Source organism: Misgurnus anguillicaudatus, chromosome 16 (assembly GCF_027580225.2).
Source record: "Misgurnus anguillicaudatus chromosome 16, ASM2758022v2, whole genome shotgun sequence".
Taxonomy (NCBI): Eukaryota; Metazoa; Chordata; class Actinopteri; order Cypriniformes; family Cobitidae; genus Misgurnus; species Misgurnus anguillicaudatus.
In genome coordinates this window covers 21,885,424-21,903,237 of record NC_073352.2, presented here as the reverse complement: position 1 = coordinate 21,903,237, position 17,814 = coordinate 21,885,424, and the positions used below count along the sequence as shown (strand labels likewise).

Sequence of the window (17,814 nt, the reverse complement as noted above, 5' to 3'; positions counted from 1 at the left end):
TATAAATCACAGTCCCATTTTGTGTTTGTCAGTCATGGGCTGCAGATTTAGAAAATCTTCTTAGATACTACAAAGGCACAGTTTGCGCCCTATAAATCAAACCAAAGAATGTCATGTTACAAAGGGGTTATGATTTAAGGAAATTGAAAACAGTATTTGATTCATTAAAAGGTGACTGTCTGTCTCAAGCATGCTGTTATGAATTAACTTTACAAACCCGTGAGATACACATCTGGGTACTAATGGGTACACATAATTTATCATTTTTTTCCACTTTCTCCCAGAAGAATTCTGTTCAATACGCCAGAAAGCAGAAGCCAAACGCATTAGTCACAGTCTCAGGAGAGCAACTTAGGTCTTTGCATTTATTGCTCATTTTCATGTAAGCACTCAATAACATGGGAAGTGGACAGGGCTGTCGGCATGATGAATGAACAGGTCAGAACTTATCCTGGGACTGTCCTTGCAACAACCCAAGGAGATAATCAACAACTGAGTACAATGTTAATGGGTCCCTGAGGAAAATAATATTGTAAGAATCAATTCCCTATTCACATTTTCTACAGAACTTGAAACCCCTAGGGGGTTGTACAGTAACTGTCTCTAAATAAATGTAAATATCAATGTATTAAAATAGATGTAATTATATTAATATCATAGCTTAATTATATTAATAAATATCAGTTAACCTTGCACCACAACATGCTTAAACATTTCTAATGTGAATCTGAAAATAACGCTATAATGTTTTATACATGGGAAATAAGCTATATGATTAGTAAGAAATGTTTAAGATTTGGCACTGTTTTAAATCACCAATAAAATGTAAACAAATTAGCCATACTGACGTTGTTAACTTAGTATGAAAGGTCAGACTTATTTGTATATTTATTTATTTATTGCTCCCCACTAAATCACACAAAAATTCTCAATTCATGCTGTGATAAAATGAATCATCAGGTTTGGTACAAACAGTGTGCCGGTTGCAATGCATGCTGTCATTAAAATTAAAGAGGAAATTCATGTTAATTTTTAATTTTAACTAAAAAATATAATAATATAATTCAGAGTAAAATCATTTTTAAAAATGCTTAGACATTTGTACTCTATGTTCTTTGTATTCAGCCTAATCTCACGAATTTTCATGTTATAGTCACAGAATATTTTGCTCATTAATTCGTGTCAATGTCACAGATCTCCGCATTTTTCTGTGTCCGTATCACAGACTTTCTATACCGTGTCAGTTTCAAGTATTGGTTACTTAATTGTTTTTCCTATTTTCTAACCATTGTCGTTTGGGTTTGGGGTTAGAACAACTTTCTGTTACATAAAATGACATCCTAACCAAACCCAAACACCAAACACAAGCGACAATGGTTTAAAAATAGGAAAAACAATTTAGTAACCAATACGTGAAACTTACACAGAAAAGAAAGTCTGTGGAATGGACATGGAAAAATGTGGATATCCATGACAATGACAAGGATAAATGAGCAAAATAATCTGTGACTATATCAAAGAAATTTGTGAGATCAGGTTGCAGCATTTGTATGTCTCTAGACCCTACATACACTGTTGAAAATAAAAAAATATATTCATATTTAAACCTCAGAGGTACTGGTACCGAATGTGTATCTGTACCTAAATGGTAAATTTTTGCTGTCCCAGTGACAGTTTGGGACAATTTTTAGCCTATTTTCTGACAGTGCATTCGCTAATTTTTTTCCTTTTCCCAAATCAATGTATTAATGTATTCATTTCTAAAAGTGCCTTATTTTATAATGTTCTGTTATATATGAGCTGGCTTGTCAATATGTATTGAAATAATCAGATATGTGATCGCTTTCTTTAGCCTCTCAGGGTTGTATGGATTGTATTTTGGTGATACCGTGTCTTCAGATGTTCCCTGACAGCCTTATAAATGCTTCTGTCAAGATCTATTTCTCACTGAACAGCATATCTACATTAAAGGAACAGGCTTTAACTCATATATACGAGAGAATATACAAAGTCACATCATGCATATTTGAATATCACCTGCATTTAAAAATAGTCTGATCCTGTAAAAATAAAACTTTAGTGGAGATTATGCAAGTCTGTTCAATATTTATTGTCTTTCTTTCTTTCTCCATTTCTCACACATATACTGTCTGAGCCACATCAGACAGAAACCATTACTGATGATGAAAACTAATTTTAGAAACTAGGAATGAAAGAATTTTCTTCTTGTCCAGCTGTCCATCTTTCAGATCCAATCTTAAGCTTAATGCCCTATAATTGATGAAACCTGAAGGTCACAATGAGACTATGTTTGATTATAGACTATAGATTTTTATACCATGGGCCTGTTGAATGCTTCATTCTGATTAGTTAAGAAAAATGTTCAACAGGTGTTGATAATTTTTCTGTAAAACGAACACCTAACCTGTCAAATGTCTTAAAATAACCACCAGAGCAATGTTTGTGGTAACTGTGGTATAAGCGGAATAATTAAGTCCTTTGAATTATTTTAAAATAATGCACACTACCATTACCACGTGTGCATTTTTTTTAATAATTCAGTGTCCCGTCATTAATTATTCCTTACATAAAACTCTACAGACCGTTAAAAATCAGTACAGGTAGTTTTAAAGAATATGGAGCGCATGCATGAGAATGCATTTTGGGTCAATTCCACCCATTCAGCCCCATACTGCAGAAATGCTTTCAATCTTTAAAGGATTAGTCCATTTTCTTAAAAGAAAAATCCAGATAATTTACTCACCACAATGTCATCCAAAATGTTGATTTCTTTCTTTGTTCAGTCGAGAAGAAATTATGATTTTTGAGGAAAACATTGCAGGATTTTTATAATTTTAATGGACTTTAATAGAGCCCAACATCTAATACTGTACTTAACTCAACACTTAACAGTTTTTTTCAACGGAGTTTCAAAGGACTATAAACAATCCCAAACGAGGCATAAGGGTCTTATCTCACAAAACGATTGTCATTTTTGACAATAAAAATGACAAATATACACTTTTAAACCACAACTTCTCGTCTAGATCCGGTCATGATGCGCTAGCGTGACCCGACGCAATACGTCATCACGTCAAGAGGTCACAGAGGACGAACGCGAAACTCCGCCCCAGTGTTTACAAGCGTCTTGAAAGAGGACCGTTCCTACGTTGTTGCATGTCAAATGATACTAAATAATGTCTTTGTGGCAGTTTATTGTTTACAATGGTCCGCAAATGTGCGTTTTATATATGTAACACGTGACCTCCTTACGTCACTACGCAATTACGTTAGGTCGTGCTGGACCGGACCTAGACGAAAAGTTGTGGTTTTAAAGAGCATATTTTTTTTCTTGTCAAAAATGACAATCGTTTCGCTAGATAAGACCCTTATGCCTTGTTTGGGATTGTTTACAGCCCTTTGAAACTCCGTTGAAAAAAACTGTTAAGTGTTGAGTTAAGCACCAAACGTTGGGCTCCATTAAAGTCCATCAAAACGAGAAAAATCCTGCAATGTTTTCCCCCAAAAACACAACCTCTTCTCGACCGAACAAAGAAAGACACCAACACCCTGGATGACATGGTGGTGAGTAAATTATCTGGATTTTTCTTTTAAGAAAATGCACTAATCCTTAAAGCTAAAATTTCTCACTGTTTTCTGCCTTAGTGTAGTGTACATGCAATTCAAGCTGATTCTGGCTCAATCAGGATAAGAAGAATGCAGGATACAGATGGAGAGAGATAGACAAGAAGATGCCAATACAGAAAATTTGAAGATAATTTAAAAAATGATGATAGGATGATGTTACACAATGTATAGTTAATGAAATCTAACATACTCTGAGAACTACAAAATACAAAATTTGACAAATTATTTGAAGCCATTATCCCTAAGAACTCGGCTTGATTAAATCACTTTATAATAAACATCTAAAAAAAAAGATAATAATTGCATTTTAAAATAATCAAAAATGTGATGCAAGATTATTTTCTATTAGGACTTTATCTCTGATTGAAATCACTTAATCTTTTCTCACACCGACCCTGTAGAATGAAAAGATTAGAAGTCAAACAGATTAATGCGTAATTGAGAATTGGAGATGTAATAAAATAACAACTGTTCATTAGGATCTCAGTGACCTGACCCAGACTGATATGGTCTGATAGGGTTTTCCCTCCCCTCTATTTAATTTCTTTACATCATTCCTTTTCTCTCTTTCGAACTGCTGCTTAATGGTTTCAAGCTGAGTTGCCTGAGGTGGGCCAACTGAGAAAATGATATGAAATTATATACCCGTAAGTGTGGTAAGAGGCTCTGGCAATTTTTTTTTAATTGCTTCGCTTCTCACATTTCTGTAGAGGTTTTATTTATCCAGCAGGAAATCACACATCTTTTGCTAAACAGTTTTCACAATTTTCAAATGCATTGTTTATTTCATCACACGTGAGGGTTGACTGACTTGTATGCACACTTCTACATCCATAATATTTGCCGTGAAAACTGGTTGTTTCTGACCTGTGACCCTTTGTCTTTTTCTCTTTGGTCTGATCGGCTGGTAGGGAAAAGGCAAAAGAGACAAAGGAGATTAGATTAGATCCCTTATTGTCATTGCACAAGGTATAATGGAATTAAGTGTCAATCCTAACGGTGCAAAAAAGGTATCAAATAAACAAAAACAGAATATATAACGTAGGTGATTCAATAAATAAATAAATACTGCTTCAAGTACTAAACAGCTTAATATTGCACTTTACATATTACATACACTCACCTAAAGGATTATTAGGAACACCATACTTATACTGTGTTTGACTTTCTTTCGCATTCAGAACTGCCTTAATTCTACGTGGCATTGATTCAACAAGGTGCTGAAAGCATTCTTTAGAAATGTTGGCCCATATTGATAGGATAGTATCTAGCAGTTGATGGAGATTTGTGGGATGCACATCCAAGGCATGAAGCTCCCATTTCACCACATCCCACAGATGCTCTATTGGGTTGAGATCTGGTGACTGTGGGGGCCATTTTAGTACAGTGAACTCATTGTCATGTTCAAGAAACCAATTTGAAATGATTCAAGCTTTGTGACATGGTGCATTATCCTGCTGGAAGTAGCCATGAGGGTGGGTACATGGTGGTCATAAAGGGATGGACATGGTCAGAAACAATGCTCAGGTAGTCCGTGGCATTTAAACAATGCCCAATTGGCACTAAGGGGTCTAAAGTGTGCCAAGAAAACATCCCCCACACCATAGCCCATCCGCCTTAAGGTTGTGCGTGTTGTGGCTTCACAAATGCTTTGCTGCATACCTCAGTTGTAACGAGTGGTTATTTCAGTCAGCTTGAATCAGTCGGCCCATTCTCCTCTGACCTCTAGCATCAACAAGGCATTTTTACCCACAGGACTGCGGCATACTGGATGTTTTTCCCTTTTCACCCCATTCTTTGTAAACTCTAGAAATAATTGTGCATGAAAATCCCAGTAACTGAGCAGATTGTGAAATACTCAGACCGGCCCGTCTGCCACCAACAACCATGCCACGCTCAAAATTGCTTAAATTACCTTTCTTTCCCATTCTGACATTCAGTTTGGAGTTCAGGAGATTGTCCTGACCTGGACCACACCCCTAAATGCATCGAAGCAACTGTGTGAGAAACAGAATGAAATTGAAGTCATTATATACTAATAATCTTCACCTCTCCTGGACCTCCCAAATCATACATGGCATTTGACATCATGACATTATGAGCCACATGAGAACCAATGAGACATGACTTCGTTGACGTCCAGTCTGCACCATAGGTGCCATATATGATTTAAGAGCCAAATGAAATTGAATTCAAAGTCTGTTCCACACATCTATAATATGAATCTTAATATTTTGGAACATTGCGCAAAGCTCGTATAAACCCATTTTTGGGGGTTACATTTAAAAAAATAAAAGTCAATGTGTGAACTATTCCTTAGATTACAACCTTCCTTACTCCTTGTTTAGGCTTCACTGCCCCTCAGAAAACCTTTCACTTCCGATGCAATCATGTTTAAAGTGACGATTTTCCCCCAGTTCATTCTCCACATCCTTCACACTTTAATGCCTTAGAGACGGCTTGAAAAGCACAACCTGGGTTCTCTTTCTTCAGCATGTTGACATTGAATCAGTGCTGCGGGTCAGATGCGTGGGGTGAGAAATAATGACTTTTCGGTGAAAGCGAGGCAGACGTTCCTAAACCACAGGCAGACAGGTTAAAGTGCAATAGCTTTACAATTCTCACAATTCCTGTGGTGAATCCAAGGGCCCTGTAAAATACAGAGTACTCCATCAGCAGGCAGACATTACTGGCTGTCTGTCACCATGACAACAGGCACACACATAGGGGCTACACACACAGCAAAAGCCCACTTTATTCCTGAAAACACTCAATAGTTACTCTTAGATCGTTCATGCACAGCAGGAACATTCACCAGCCCTGAACAAAAGCTGTGAAACTATCTTATTTTTTATTCTCAGCGATTACACAGTTTAATTCAGACAGACAAGCAGGAAGCATTATTAAGTATACATATGTGGATACATCCAAGCCTTACCCTATACGAGCCCACTTGCTTCATCACTTCATCACCCTCCAAAAATCAAAAGACACATCTGTCCAAGTTGGGAAGAATAACCTCTGCGCTGCCCCAATGGCTTCGGAGAGAACTGGACAGCAATAAATAGAAAGGTCATTTTCTCCAGACCAATTAAGGAGGAGGGAAATCCTTCTGTTAAATATCACATTGGATTTTTTGGAATGCCATCTTCAGCATATTAATGAATAATTGTGTAGACTTAAGGTAATGCCTGCTTGTTACATTCTCATTGGTTTAGTAAAGAAATGTTTGCTCATATTGATAGGAAAATCTTTCTTTCTTTTCTTTTTTTAAGCACAAATCAATATACAAGCAAGAGAATTGGTAGACACCTTCTGTTGTGATATCCTCTTTTTTTCTTCAAGGGAAAATTCTGTGCCTTTCTGAGTCCTATTGTCATTTGAAGGAATTATTCAAGCTTGTTATTGCTCATTTTGGGCATGCTTTCAGAGAGAGACTTACACTTTGAAAAGTTTAAACCGTTCTTATAAAATACTGTCTAGGCTAAACTTAACACACAATGTTTACAAGATAGAAAATAAAAATCCTGACAGAATTTCTCACTCTCATGTCATGACAAAGTATTAAATTTTTTTTATGGGGAAAAGAAACCCACCATGAGCTTGTACTTTCATGCTCTTGCAATAAAATGTCGACTGCAGCTTTAAATCTTAAAGGGACAATGTGTAGTTTTTTTATTTGTCATAATCAATGTCTTTATTCATAAATATCTCCTCATTGGTGACAAATGACCTCTGCCAACGATCTGAATTTTTTTTGTCAACTTAGAGTTTATTCTCTTCATTGAACGAGTAAGTCCAAGAAGGCTTCCATGTCATTTTGCCATATTGAAAAACTATAATAGCAGAGAGGGACAAAAAGCACTAGCCTACCGCAACGCGTTTTCATTCAGCCAGCTGAAACGGAGATCAGAGAGTACATAACGGCTATTATAGTTGCAACACACATTTGGAAAGCGAGCTAGGGGAAATTGCCAAGCAGCTTGGTGAAAAAAGGTAAACTGTTGGAACAATCATTAGAAAATGGAAGAAGCTGAACATGACTGGCAATCTCCCTCGGACTGGGGCTCCATGCAAGATCTTACCTTGTGGGGTCTCAATGATCCTAAGAAAGGTGAGAAATCAGCCCAGAACTACACGGGAGGAGATGGTCAATGACCTGAAAAGAGCTGGGACCACCGTTTCCAAGGTTACTGTTGGTAATACACTAAGACGTGATGGTTTGAAATCATGCATGGCACGGAGGGTTTCCCTGCTTAAACCAGCACATGTCCAGGCCCGTCTTTAGTTTGCCAATGACCATTTTGGATGATCCAGAGGAGTCATGGGAGAAAGTCATGTGGTCAGATTAAATCAAAATTGAACTTTTTGGTCATAATTCCACTAAACATGTTTAGTGGAATAGAATGATGAGTACCATCATTCAGTCCAGCAAAGACGTACTGTATCAAAATGTAAGCATTTGACTGTACAGGAAATTTGATCAGAAGCTGAAGTGAAGGGTGATGTCATAAAAATGTAAATGCTTATATCTTCTGTATGAGAATTTTCTCAGTTTTTGGGCCATACCAGTTTATATTTATTCTTAAGCCTAACATGTTTAAACTAAAAGAAAAAAAATTTCATGGGGGATTTAAACATTACAGCAGGCAAGATGGAAATATATGTGACATCTTTTTTTGACAAATTAAATCTTTATAACATGAATAAGAATCTGTCAAAGCCTCATTTCTATAACCCAATGTGTTTGTTATTTATACCATCTGTGGTTCTCATTATACTTAACCAAAAAGTGTTTAGTGTCTAGTACTGTTCAGGGGGGAAACAAGTGATACAGAACATCCCTTGTTGCCACGGTAACCATTGCCTATCAAGGACGGCAAAGTAATAAGTCTAAGGGAGTGGCAGGGAGGTGGGTGTTACCAAACCCAAAGGAGGGAAACAATGGAGAGAGTGTTGCAGAAAGAGAAGAGAAACGGAAAGGAAGAGAAAGATGTAACTGGGACTCAAGTGAATTGAGCTCATGCACCATTTCTTCACCTCCACCCCCAACTCCCAGCACCATCATTATCACTATCAACAACATTTGTCTCTGTTGGGGTCTCCATCATAAAAATCACATCATCTTTTTTTATTACTACTGTGGCTGAGCAGCTAAGACTTGCCTCATCACCCATGGAGGATGGTGTTTCAGTCGAGGGGTCAGCGACGTGCCCGTCTCCAGAGGGAAGGTGCTAAAGGAGTTTCTGCACCCCATTATTTACTGCTAGCAGCCCATAGAGATGCATGCTGTCCAAACAGGCATTCCTGCCTTCTCCCTACAATGTTTCATTTAAACCGCTAGCTGGAACAAATAGCCAAAAAACTTGAATGTGTCATTCCGGACAGAGTCCTGTAATGTAAACAATGAAAACATGAGATTGGTTGAGCATGTATAATATTAATCTTTACAAGTAAAAACAATGTCACATACCTGCAACGTTAAAAATACTACAACCCATTCGGCCATGCAAACCCTCGGCCATGGAAACCAACATCAGAATTCAATGATTTGGAGAGGTCTCCCAAAACTTTTGGCAATATGGTGTATATATTTTTATTTTAATATAGAAATTTATTACATAAGGTCATGCATTCTGCCCTGACCCACCAGGCTTTACTATTTTCATTCTGTGCACAGCTACATGTTTCTTGACAACAACCCAGAATAAATCACATAACCGTGTAGGCACAACTTAATTAGATGCTTTCTCGCTTCGTGACAGTTTATAGCTCAGGTGAGGAAAACAGTACGAAGCATAACACATAATGAAGCCCAAACTCTTAAAGTTGTGTTGACGTTAGTTTCCAGGAGCGAGCAATTCCCCTGACAACTAATGCACAATATTGCTGCTCATAATTATTGGCTGAAGTGAAATAAACATGAAAAACAAGCCTTTACATCAAAAGAAGTTGGTATTTTCACACTCTCAGCACTCCAGAGTCAAACCACATAGGGTCTCTGCTGAATCATGAATATCATGGAGAAACAAAACAATAATTACGAGTTGGTCTCCCTATAATGTCATTCAGAAGCAGCAATGGGTTTTTATGAATACGCTTTAAAAATTATTCCAGCATGAACCAAGAGGTACTGCAGGAGAGATTTCACAAATTGATTTGTTTAAACCTATCCCAAACTAATTTTAATTCAATTTAGCCTCCAGCAAGTGAATCGCATGTTATTTGTGCTGATCATGTGTAACAAGAAGGACATAGAGTGTGCATGTAGTGTAATGAACAATTCGCAATGGAGTGCATTGAGGAAAATACCAGAATCCCAAAGTGACCTTGCTCAGGAATTTTGTTTACAACAGGTGCATCCAATGTCTAAGGAATCAATCAATTAGTTTGGCATGGATTATTCGATATACTCAAATGTATAAATTAATGTCACATTTATTGTAACCAACTTTACAGATAGCAGATACCTATTAATCCTGCAGTATAAATCTATTGGTTAACACGTGCTATAAATGTCCTGCCATCTTCAAAATCAATGCCACTATTTAAACATTTTACAATAAACTTTTGGACAATATCAAAGCAAAATATCAAATAAAAACATAGTATGACTTTCTCTTGGCAAGAGAGAAAAGGGAGTATATTTTATGTAGGAATATACTGGCATTCTCACGGGTCATCGATTTCACCATGTCCTATTTACCGGCAATACTGCAGTAATAAGCACTTCTATCTAATTACTACAAGAGCAAAAGATCATTTGGTCCTAACAAAAGATTGTAAAAGGCCACACTATTACAGTGAAGTACGTAATCATACCATTCAAGAAGGTCATTCCTGTTCACTCTCAGATGCTTAAAGAGCTTCAAGCGGGATCATGTATCGATCACAATATTAAAATTGATTTTCTCAAAATATACTAGGGCTCTCTCACCCTAGCCTTGTAACTCTTCAACGAAGGAGTTGCTGTGAGATCATTGTTAATAATGTTTGAGGGTAAAAAACCAAACCATTATTTGAAACCATTCTCAAAGCAAGCGGATACTCGGATTATAATTAAGACCATAATTTCTAAAGTTGCCCATTTGACAGGCATCTTCATAAAGGGACAGAGCACTAAAGAGAGACGTTTGGTCTTGCTCCACCTTCTGTTTTATTAGTGAGGTAGCTCCACCCAGACTGATGCAATTACATTTTGCTTTTCATCACGTTTGTGTGCTCCATGGGAACTGAAGCCATAACTAAGATATTGTTAGCATCACACACTAGCTATCTGTTTACAGGAATGGAGTGCATACTGAAAAGATCATAAAGCACTGCCTGACACTTTCTTACAAAGGAAATTAAGTGCAACGTGTTGTTTGAATAGATTTACTATGAATGGGAAAACAGAAATGAATGTTTTAGATGGACTCTACTACGCAGGCACATTTGATAACAACGGTAATGAGAAATGTTATAGATAATCTATTTAAGACAGCAGAGCTATAGGGCGGGCACTGATCTTTGAAAAGATGCTGATAAATTAGCTACTATATAAGACACAAAACAACAAACCACGTTGGGGATTCTCCTCCCACACATCCCTTCTGTACTCCATAACTCTTTTCATTTTAGCTGTTATTTTATAACATGTCTATACATAAGACAGTGTTGACAGCCCGTTCAATTACATGTCACAGTGGCAAAATTAAATACGATGGATGGGCATTTGCTCCCAAGGGAGAAATGGGTGGGCTTTGGGCACTTAATCTATCCCTTGAAAAATACAGCTGAGGTGCAGATGCTGCTCCTCTTATGAAATAGTACAGACATCAAAAAAAGTCTGAGAATTTATTACCGCTTCACATTCAGGTTCTGCCATACTACTAAAGCCAAGCATGCTGACTGGTCCATCCATCAGGAGCCACAAGAAAATCTGAACTTTGACATTTGGAGGCCTTTGCACCATTGCTTTGGTTCTGATATAAACTACCGTGAGTGACAAATTGGTTTTATCTTGCTTAATGGGGGGTTAAGCAAGCTTGATGAAATTTTGGTTGAAATTAGGGTTGCCACACCCTTGACATTTGTGAAAAGGTCAGAGGTTGTTTGGTCTGGAAATTAAGCGCTTTATGTCTAATTAAAGTCAGATTATGGTTTCAGTATGCTCATAAATCATGCAATGGCAACCACATTAAGTGCAACATTAATTATCTTGCAACATAAGGCTTTCTTACAAAACATTCGCCATTGAAAAATGTATCTGTTTTTAAATAAGTATTTTGGATTAAGCTACATTAAGATAATAATAACAATAATAAAACTGAAATTACATAAACGAAAAAGAGGAAATGTTCGAAATTAAATAGAGATTAAAATAATAAGATGTTTAGTAATTAATATATTTTTTTAACAATACCTGTACAGGCAGTTTTTGTGTAAACAGTCTAAACAAATAGCGCGCGTGACGTCACAGAGAACGCACGTGCAAAGCTGCAACACCTGACTGCTGCGCGCCTGTCAACGCGGAAGTGCAACTGCTTTGTGCTCTTTTGCAGTCATTCACGAGCAGAAAGCAGAGATGAGTATCTCAAACATATTTGTTATCTCAGCTGTGGCGTTATTGACCCGAGCCTGTGCGTTGGATAACGGCCTGGCGTTAACTCCCATTATGGGCTGGTTGCACTGGGAGAGATTCATGTGCAACATCGACTGTGATGCGGACCCGCAAAACTGCATTAGGTGAGCGTGTGATGTAAATTGTGTACGATGTGATATAATTATTTATCAAGTATTTAAAAAAAAAAAAAACGTTTTCTTTGGCCAATAACAAAACGTAAATTGTAAATACTGTAATAGTTGCTTGTGGGTGTTAAAACTAAATATAACTTTAGGAATATATAAATAAAACCCTCGGACACGAACGAGTTCTTCTTTTATCCCTTTTTTATTTACTTTCCTCCTTACTCTCCGTCTTCCCTCGTCATAATAAAAGTCCCCACAACAACATCCACTTTAAAACAAGTATATGCTGCTAAATTAACATTGAGATATTCAAATATAACATCAGCATTAATCTTTTAATATAATGTGTTGTACTTTTAAATATTACACTTTTAACTCTTATACTTTTAACTCTTACAATACCACAGATTTGAAATATGCAGTATCTAAATATGGTAATCATTTCGTTTATATCATATAGTACCATTAACTACCCATATATCATTTGATGGTAACACAAGATTAATACGCATAAAGATATTGAAACAGAAAGTGGCTGTTTATTAAATTAATTAAAGTCACCATTAAATCAAAAACTTAAGTTTTTTTTTTTGCTTTAAGTATAAATATGTTAGGCTTAAAATTATTTTTAAATTAATGTGCTTTAAATTTAGTAGATATAAGCATTAAAAATATACAGTCCGACACTATGGGCAATGGATTTTTTATTCTTCTGCTTCCAGACTGTAAACTTCTTCTTCTTCCTTGTGTATTATGGGGGGTGGCATCCAACGTTACGGTGCATTACCGCCACCTACTGTACTGGAGTGTGAACCAGCGTATCTACCTAAACTACATATAAAAATAATAATAATCATGGTAAAAATAATATTAATACATCAAATAATTAACTTCCTTTAATGAGATAATTTAAATTCTATTTACTAACCCAGTTTCCTTTAAAAACACAATTAAAGAACGATAACTTCATGATTGATCGAGTATTAGCTTTACATCTAATAACTCCTGTGGTGTCCTGTAAATATTTCTCTTTCTGTAATATACTTTTGACAATAACATAATACATGCACCACTGATTTCTCCTCTTGGCAATACTCACACAGACCAGTAGGGTGCTGTAAGGTAAACTTAACACTATTGGCTATTTTAGAAAGAGGAGGGCCACTTAATATCTCTCGCCCTAACTTCCTGTTTCAATGGAAATAGTGTAAATGTGCAACTTACTTCCGCATTCCTGTTAAACATATAGATTGCTTCCGGTTCTGTATGCTCTACGCTGACACGTTACTGTTTTCATAGATGAAGCCTTCAGGAGCTACCAAAGACGAGAATAACCAATGTCTAGTGGATGTGCTCGTTAATGTCTTAAACCTAAGTAAATGAAAATGTACTTACTATTTTTTAAACTTCATACCTTTTGACAAAGGCATTTTCTTCTCACATACATTCAGATATTAAAATAAAAAAGAGCATCACAAAAATAATAATACTACGAATAACAATAACAAGCTACGATAGCACATGCCAGCAACTGGAAGCGATCAACCCCGTTTTTCGGTTTGGTCACGTGACGTTTGACATATACCCTACTGTCAAAATATCAAACAAAGCTGTGCATTTCAAGGCTCTGGATTCTTTACCTACCTAAATGTCGATGTAAAATAACATAACTGATAGTAGGCATACATATGGTAACGTAACCAAGTATACCGTATTAAGTAAAAGAAAACCAGGCACTTAAATACAGAAGTCAGGTAAGTTTTATATTACCTAAATTATGATGTGACAAACTGCAAAGGGCATTTATAGGTCTCAGAGAGTGCTGTTGAGAACAGATGCTTGATTTCACACATGGCCACACGCACAGAAAATCTGTCTGGGCAGATGTTTGACCACTATAAGCCCTTTCTCCGATGCCATTGTTTGTCCTGACAGAGAGGAGCTGTTCATGGAGATGGCAGATGTGATGGTGAAGGAGGGATGGAAGGATGCTGGATATGAGTATGTGTGCATTGATGACTGCTGGCCCTTACACAAAAGGGATGCCCAGGGACGTCTGCAAGCCGATCCCAAAAGGTTTCCTAGTGGGATCAAAAAATTGGCTGATTATGTGCGTGTCTGCTGACATCACATAGGTGACATGCATTGGACCTACAAATAGTTCAGAAGTATACTCACCCTTATGCCACTCAAACTTAATACGTTTTAGTCTGTTCATCACATATAAATGTGATGAACAGACTAAAACGAATTAAGTTTATATATATTGTGCAAGCATTATGTTTTCATGATAAAACCGGTATTAACAATATTTTCTTACAATTTTAAACAATATGCAATCCATATTTTGTAGTGCTTCAAATTTTTGTTCAGGTATAGATCGCCCCCTAGTGTTCTGTTGCTGTTAACAGTCCAGCCATTCCCACCATTCAACTGCAATATACACTACTGTATAACATTATAGGAAATGACATTAGAGCTCTGTGTCCACAGGTTCATGCCAGAGGTCTGAAGCTGGGAATATATGCAGATGTGGGCGCATACACATGTGCACACTACCCGGGAAGTTTGGGTTACTATGACATTGATGCAAAAACCTTTGCGGAGTGGGGCGTAGATTTGTTAAAATTTGATGGATGCTATATGCCTGATTGGCATCAGCTTGGAGAAGGTAAATGCATACACTAGTTTGGGCAGTATTTTATCAAGTATTGCTTGCTTTGTTGTGTCACTCTGGCTTTTAATTGTTTTTTAGGCTATACAAACATGTCGAGAGCTTTAAACCAGACCGGCAGAGGAATTGTGTACTCCTGTGAATGGCCATTATATGAGTGGAAGTATCAGCAGGTGAGAGATGTGAAAGACATTTAAATATATTTAAAGAAAAATGAATTTCTTATTTCTGTGATGTTATATTGGTCAATTTGAGTCAAATCTTACCATAATTTGATAAGAAAAAGATAAAGGGGCGGTTTCCCGGACAGGGATTAGACTAGTCCTAGACTAAAAAATGTTTAAGATCTGTCCAAACTCAAAATAACTTGCACTGACATATCTTATAATACACCAGTACCCTTTGTTTTGCCTCAAAATGCACGCATGTAATGTTTTTAGTAAGGCATGCTTGTTAAAACTGGTTATATTTACTAATTAAACTAAGGCCAAGTCCTGGCTTAAGCTAATCCCTGTCCGGGAAACCGCTCCAAAATTAATTTAAAACAAATTAAGTGGAAGTAATTACATACATATTGATTTTCCTTGTGACATTTTAGCCTGATTATGAGGCTATTCGCAAGACCTGTAACAACTGGCGAAACTATGAAGACATCTATGACCAGTGGACAAGTGTGAAAACCATCCTGGACTGGACAGCTGATCATCAGAAGATCCTGGTACCAATGGCTGGACCTGGTGGATGGAATGACCCTGATATGGTATGAAGCATATCATCTGTAGACATTATTAGTAGCAGATGAATATATATAAGGTTAGTTTTATTACATTCGCATACGCTTGAAAAACAGACATAATCAAGCTACACCATTGTTTAGCGATCTCTAGTGGCAAAAATTACATATTGTGTGGTTTTTACATGCGTAGTTGTAAATAAGTTCTTGATATTGACACATTTTGGTTTTGATACATCCAGCTGATCATAGGGAACTTTGGCCTGAGCCATGATCAACAGCAGACTCAGATGGCCTTGTGGGCTATTATGGCAGCCCCACTTCTGATGTCCAATGACCTTCGAAACATCTGCCCCAAAGCCAAAGAACTACTGCAAAACAAACAGATCATTGCCATCAGCCAGGACCCTCTGGGCCAACAGGGCTATCGAACTATCAAGGTAATGTTCCTTAGCCAACCCGTTGTTTCCTTTCATATAAACATAAAGGGTTATCAACATTTAACATTCTACTCTGTGCACAGGCTGACAATTTTGAGGTATGGGAACGACCCTTGTCACGTAACAGACTGACCCTGGCAGTGATAAATAGACAGGAGATCGGCGGCTCACGCAGATTCATCATTTCTTTGGCGACGCTGCCTAGTTGGCAGCTCTGTAATCCAAAGTGCAATGTAACGCAGATCCTGCCCATGTACAAGGAAATGGGTGTCCAGGATCTCTTGTCAGAAGTGGTGGTCCAAGTCAATCCAACAGGAACAACGCTTCTCACTGTTAACCCTCTGAAAGGCACCAGCCTGTGAAATTACTTAAAAAAGTGAACCAAAACCAAGGAAGTTTAAGCAGAGAAAAGGGAAACTTACTAATGTGATGGAGTTGCAGTTGCTGATTGAAATACACAGAATCGGGTTTCGACATTTTATTTAAAGTATGCATTTAGGAATTACAAGATGTTAGATATCATTTTATAGACGGTTTCAGCAGAAACAACATAAACAAGCGGCTGTCGTGGTCTCTGCTAAGAATAAATGACAAAGTTCTTTAAACGTAGTTTATTTATATAACAAACAAAAACAACACATAGATTACATAGGAAACCAAAACATTTGTTATTTTCGACGAGGCATTTGTTCAAGAGATCAGTTTAGCAAAGTCAGACCATTAAAAAAAACGAAACCGGAAGTAAAGTTCGGATCCAGACGTTTATTGCTTCAGCGCACGTGCGTCCGATAAAACCGCCTATACTGAATATTAAACTGATTCACAAAGCACTTTAACTCAAATAAATAATCACTTTTTCTGATTAATCACTACTCAGTAGTATTTTACTAAATACTTACTATAGCCTACCAACAGAACTCATCATCATACTGTACATCCATCCATGTAGCTACTGTGATTTGAAGAAATTTTACCGCCAAACTTTGTAACTGACCTCAGGGAGTTTTTATTTGACATTTTTTAACAGATGCGTCTTGTTTGGGAAATCAAATAAAGGATTTGTGAACAATTTATTGGTATTTTACTACTTTAATAAGCACATACTCAAAATACTACTCAGTTGCTATTTTCTTATTAGGCTATATTATGATATTGCTATTAAATGCTATTGTATTATAATATAAATATAAAAATTATGTCTTACATATATTTATATATTTATATATCTATATAATATAAAGAAATTAATGTAAAGGAATGTGGTTTTAACTATGTATATTGTACTGCGAGTCTTATGCATTTACACAAAAAAATATATTTAAATTCAAGGCTTCAAGTGCACGTATATGCTGCCAGCTATATCACTGAAGATCACCAGCGCCACCGTGTGTTTTGGAGGTGCATGTATATATTTATCCATGCAGTGTGTGTGTAATCAAACCAAAATCATGTTTTTACAGCATTTGTGCTCTTTGGGTGCCTGTCATGATGTGTAGCCTAAATAAAGCATAGCTTACAAATTAAGACTTAGGCCTGGTTTCACAGAAAAGCTAGTACTAGGCCTTAGTTAAATTAAGACGTGTAGGCAT

The 17,814-nt window shown here is 36.8% G+C and overlaps 1 protein-coding gene across 1 annotated transcript; it reads left to right on the top strand.

Moving 5' to 3' along the window:
* Positions 1–12,106: 12,106 nt before the first annotated feature.
* gla (galactosidase, alpha) lies at positions 12,107–17,298 on the top strand. Its single transcript, XM_055178416.2, has 7 exons — positions 12,107–12,375; positions 14,314–14,488; positions 14,872–15,049; positions 15,134–15,225; positions 15,651–15,812; positions 16,028–16,225; positions 16,309–17,298. Exons 1-7 carry the CDS (start codon positions 12,215–12,217, stop codon positions 16,585–16,587), a joined length of 1,245 nt encoding a protein of 414 aa, XP_055034391.2. The 5' UTR covers positions 12,107–12,214; the 3' UTR covers positions 16,588–17,298.
* Positions 17,299–17,814: the final 516 nt, after the last annotated feature.

Excerpts from the sequence above, each read along its gene's own strand:
- gla (XM_055178416.2), top strand. The coding sequence starts at position 12,215 with ATGAGTATCTCAAACATATTTGTTATCTCAGCTGTGGCGTTATTGACC. Across the intron at positions 12,376-14,313 it reads GACCCGCAAAACTGCATTAG|AGAGGAGCTGTTCATGGAGA; the intron begins GTGAGCGTGTGA and ends TTGTCCTGACAG. Across the intron at positions 15,813-16,027 it reads GATGGAATGACCCTGATATG|CTGATCATAGGGAACTTTGG; the intron begins GTATGAAGCATA and ends TGATACATCCAG.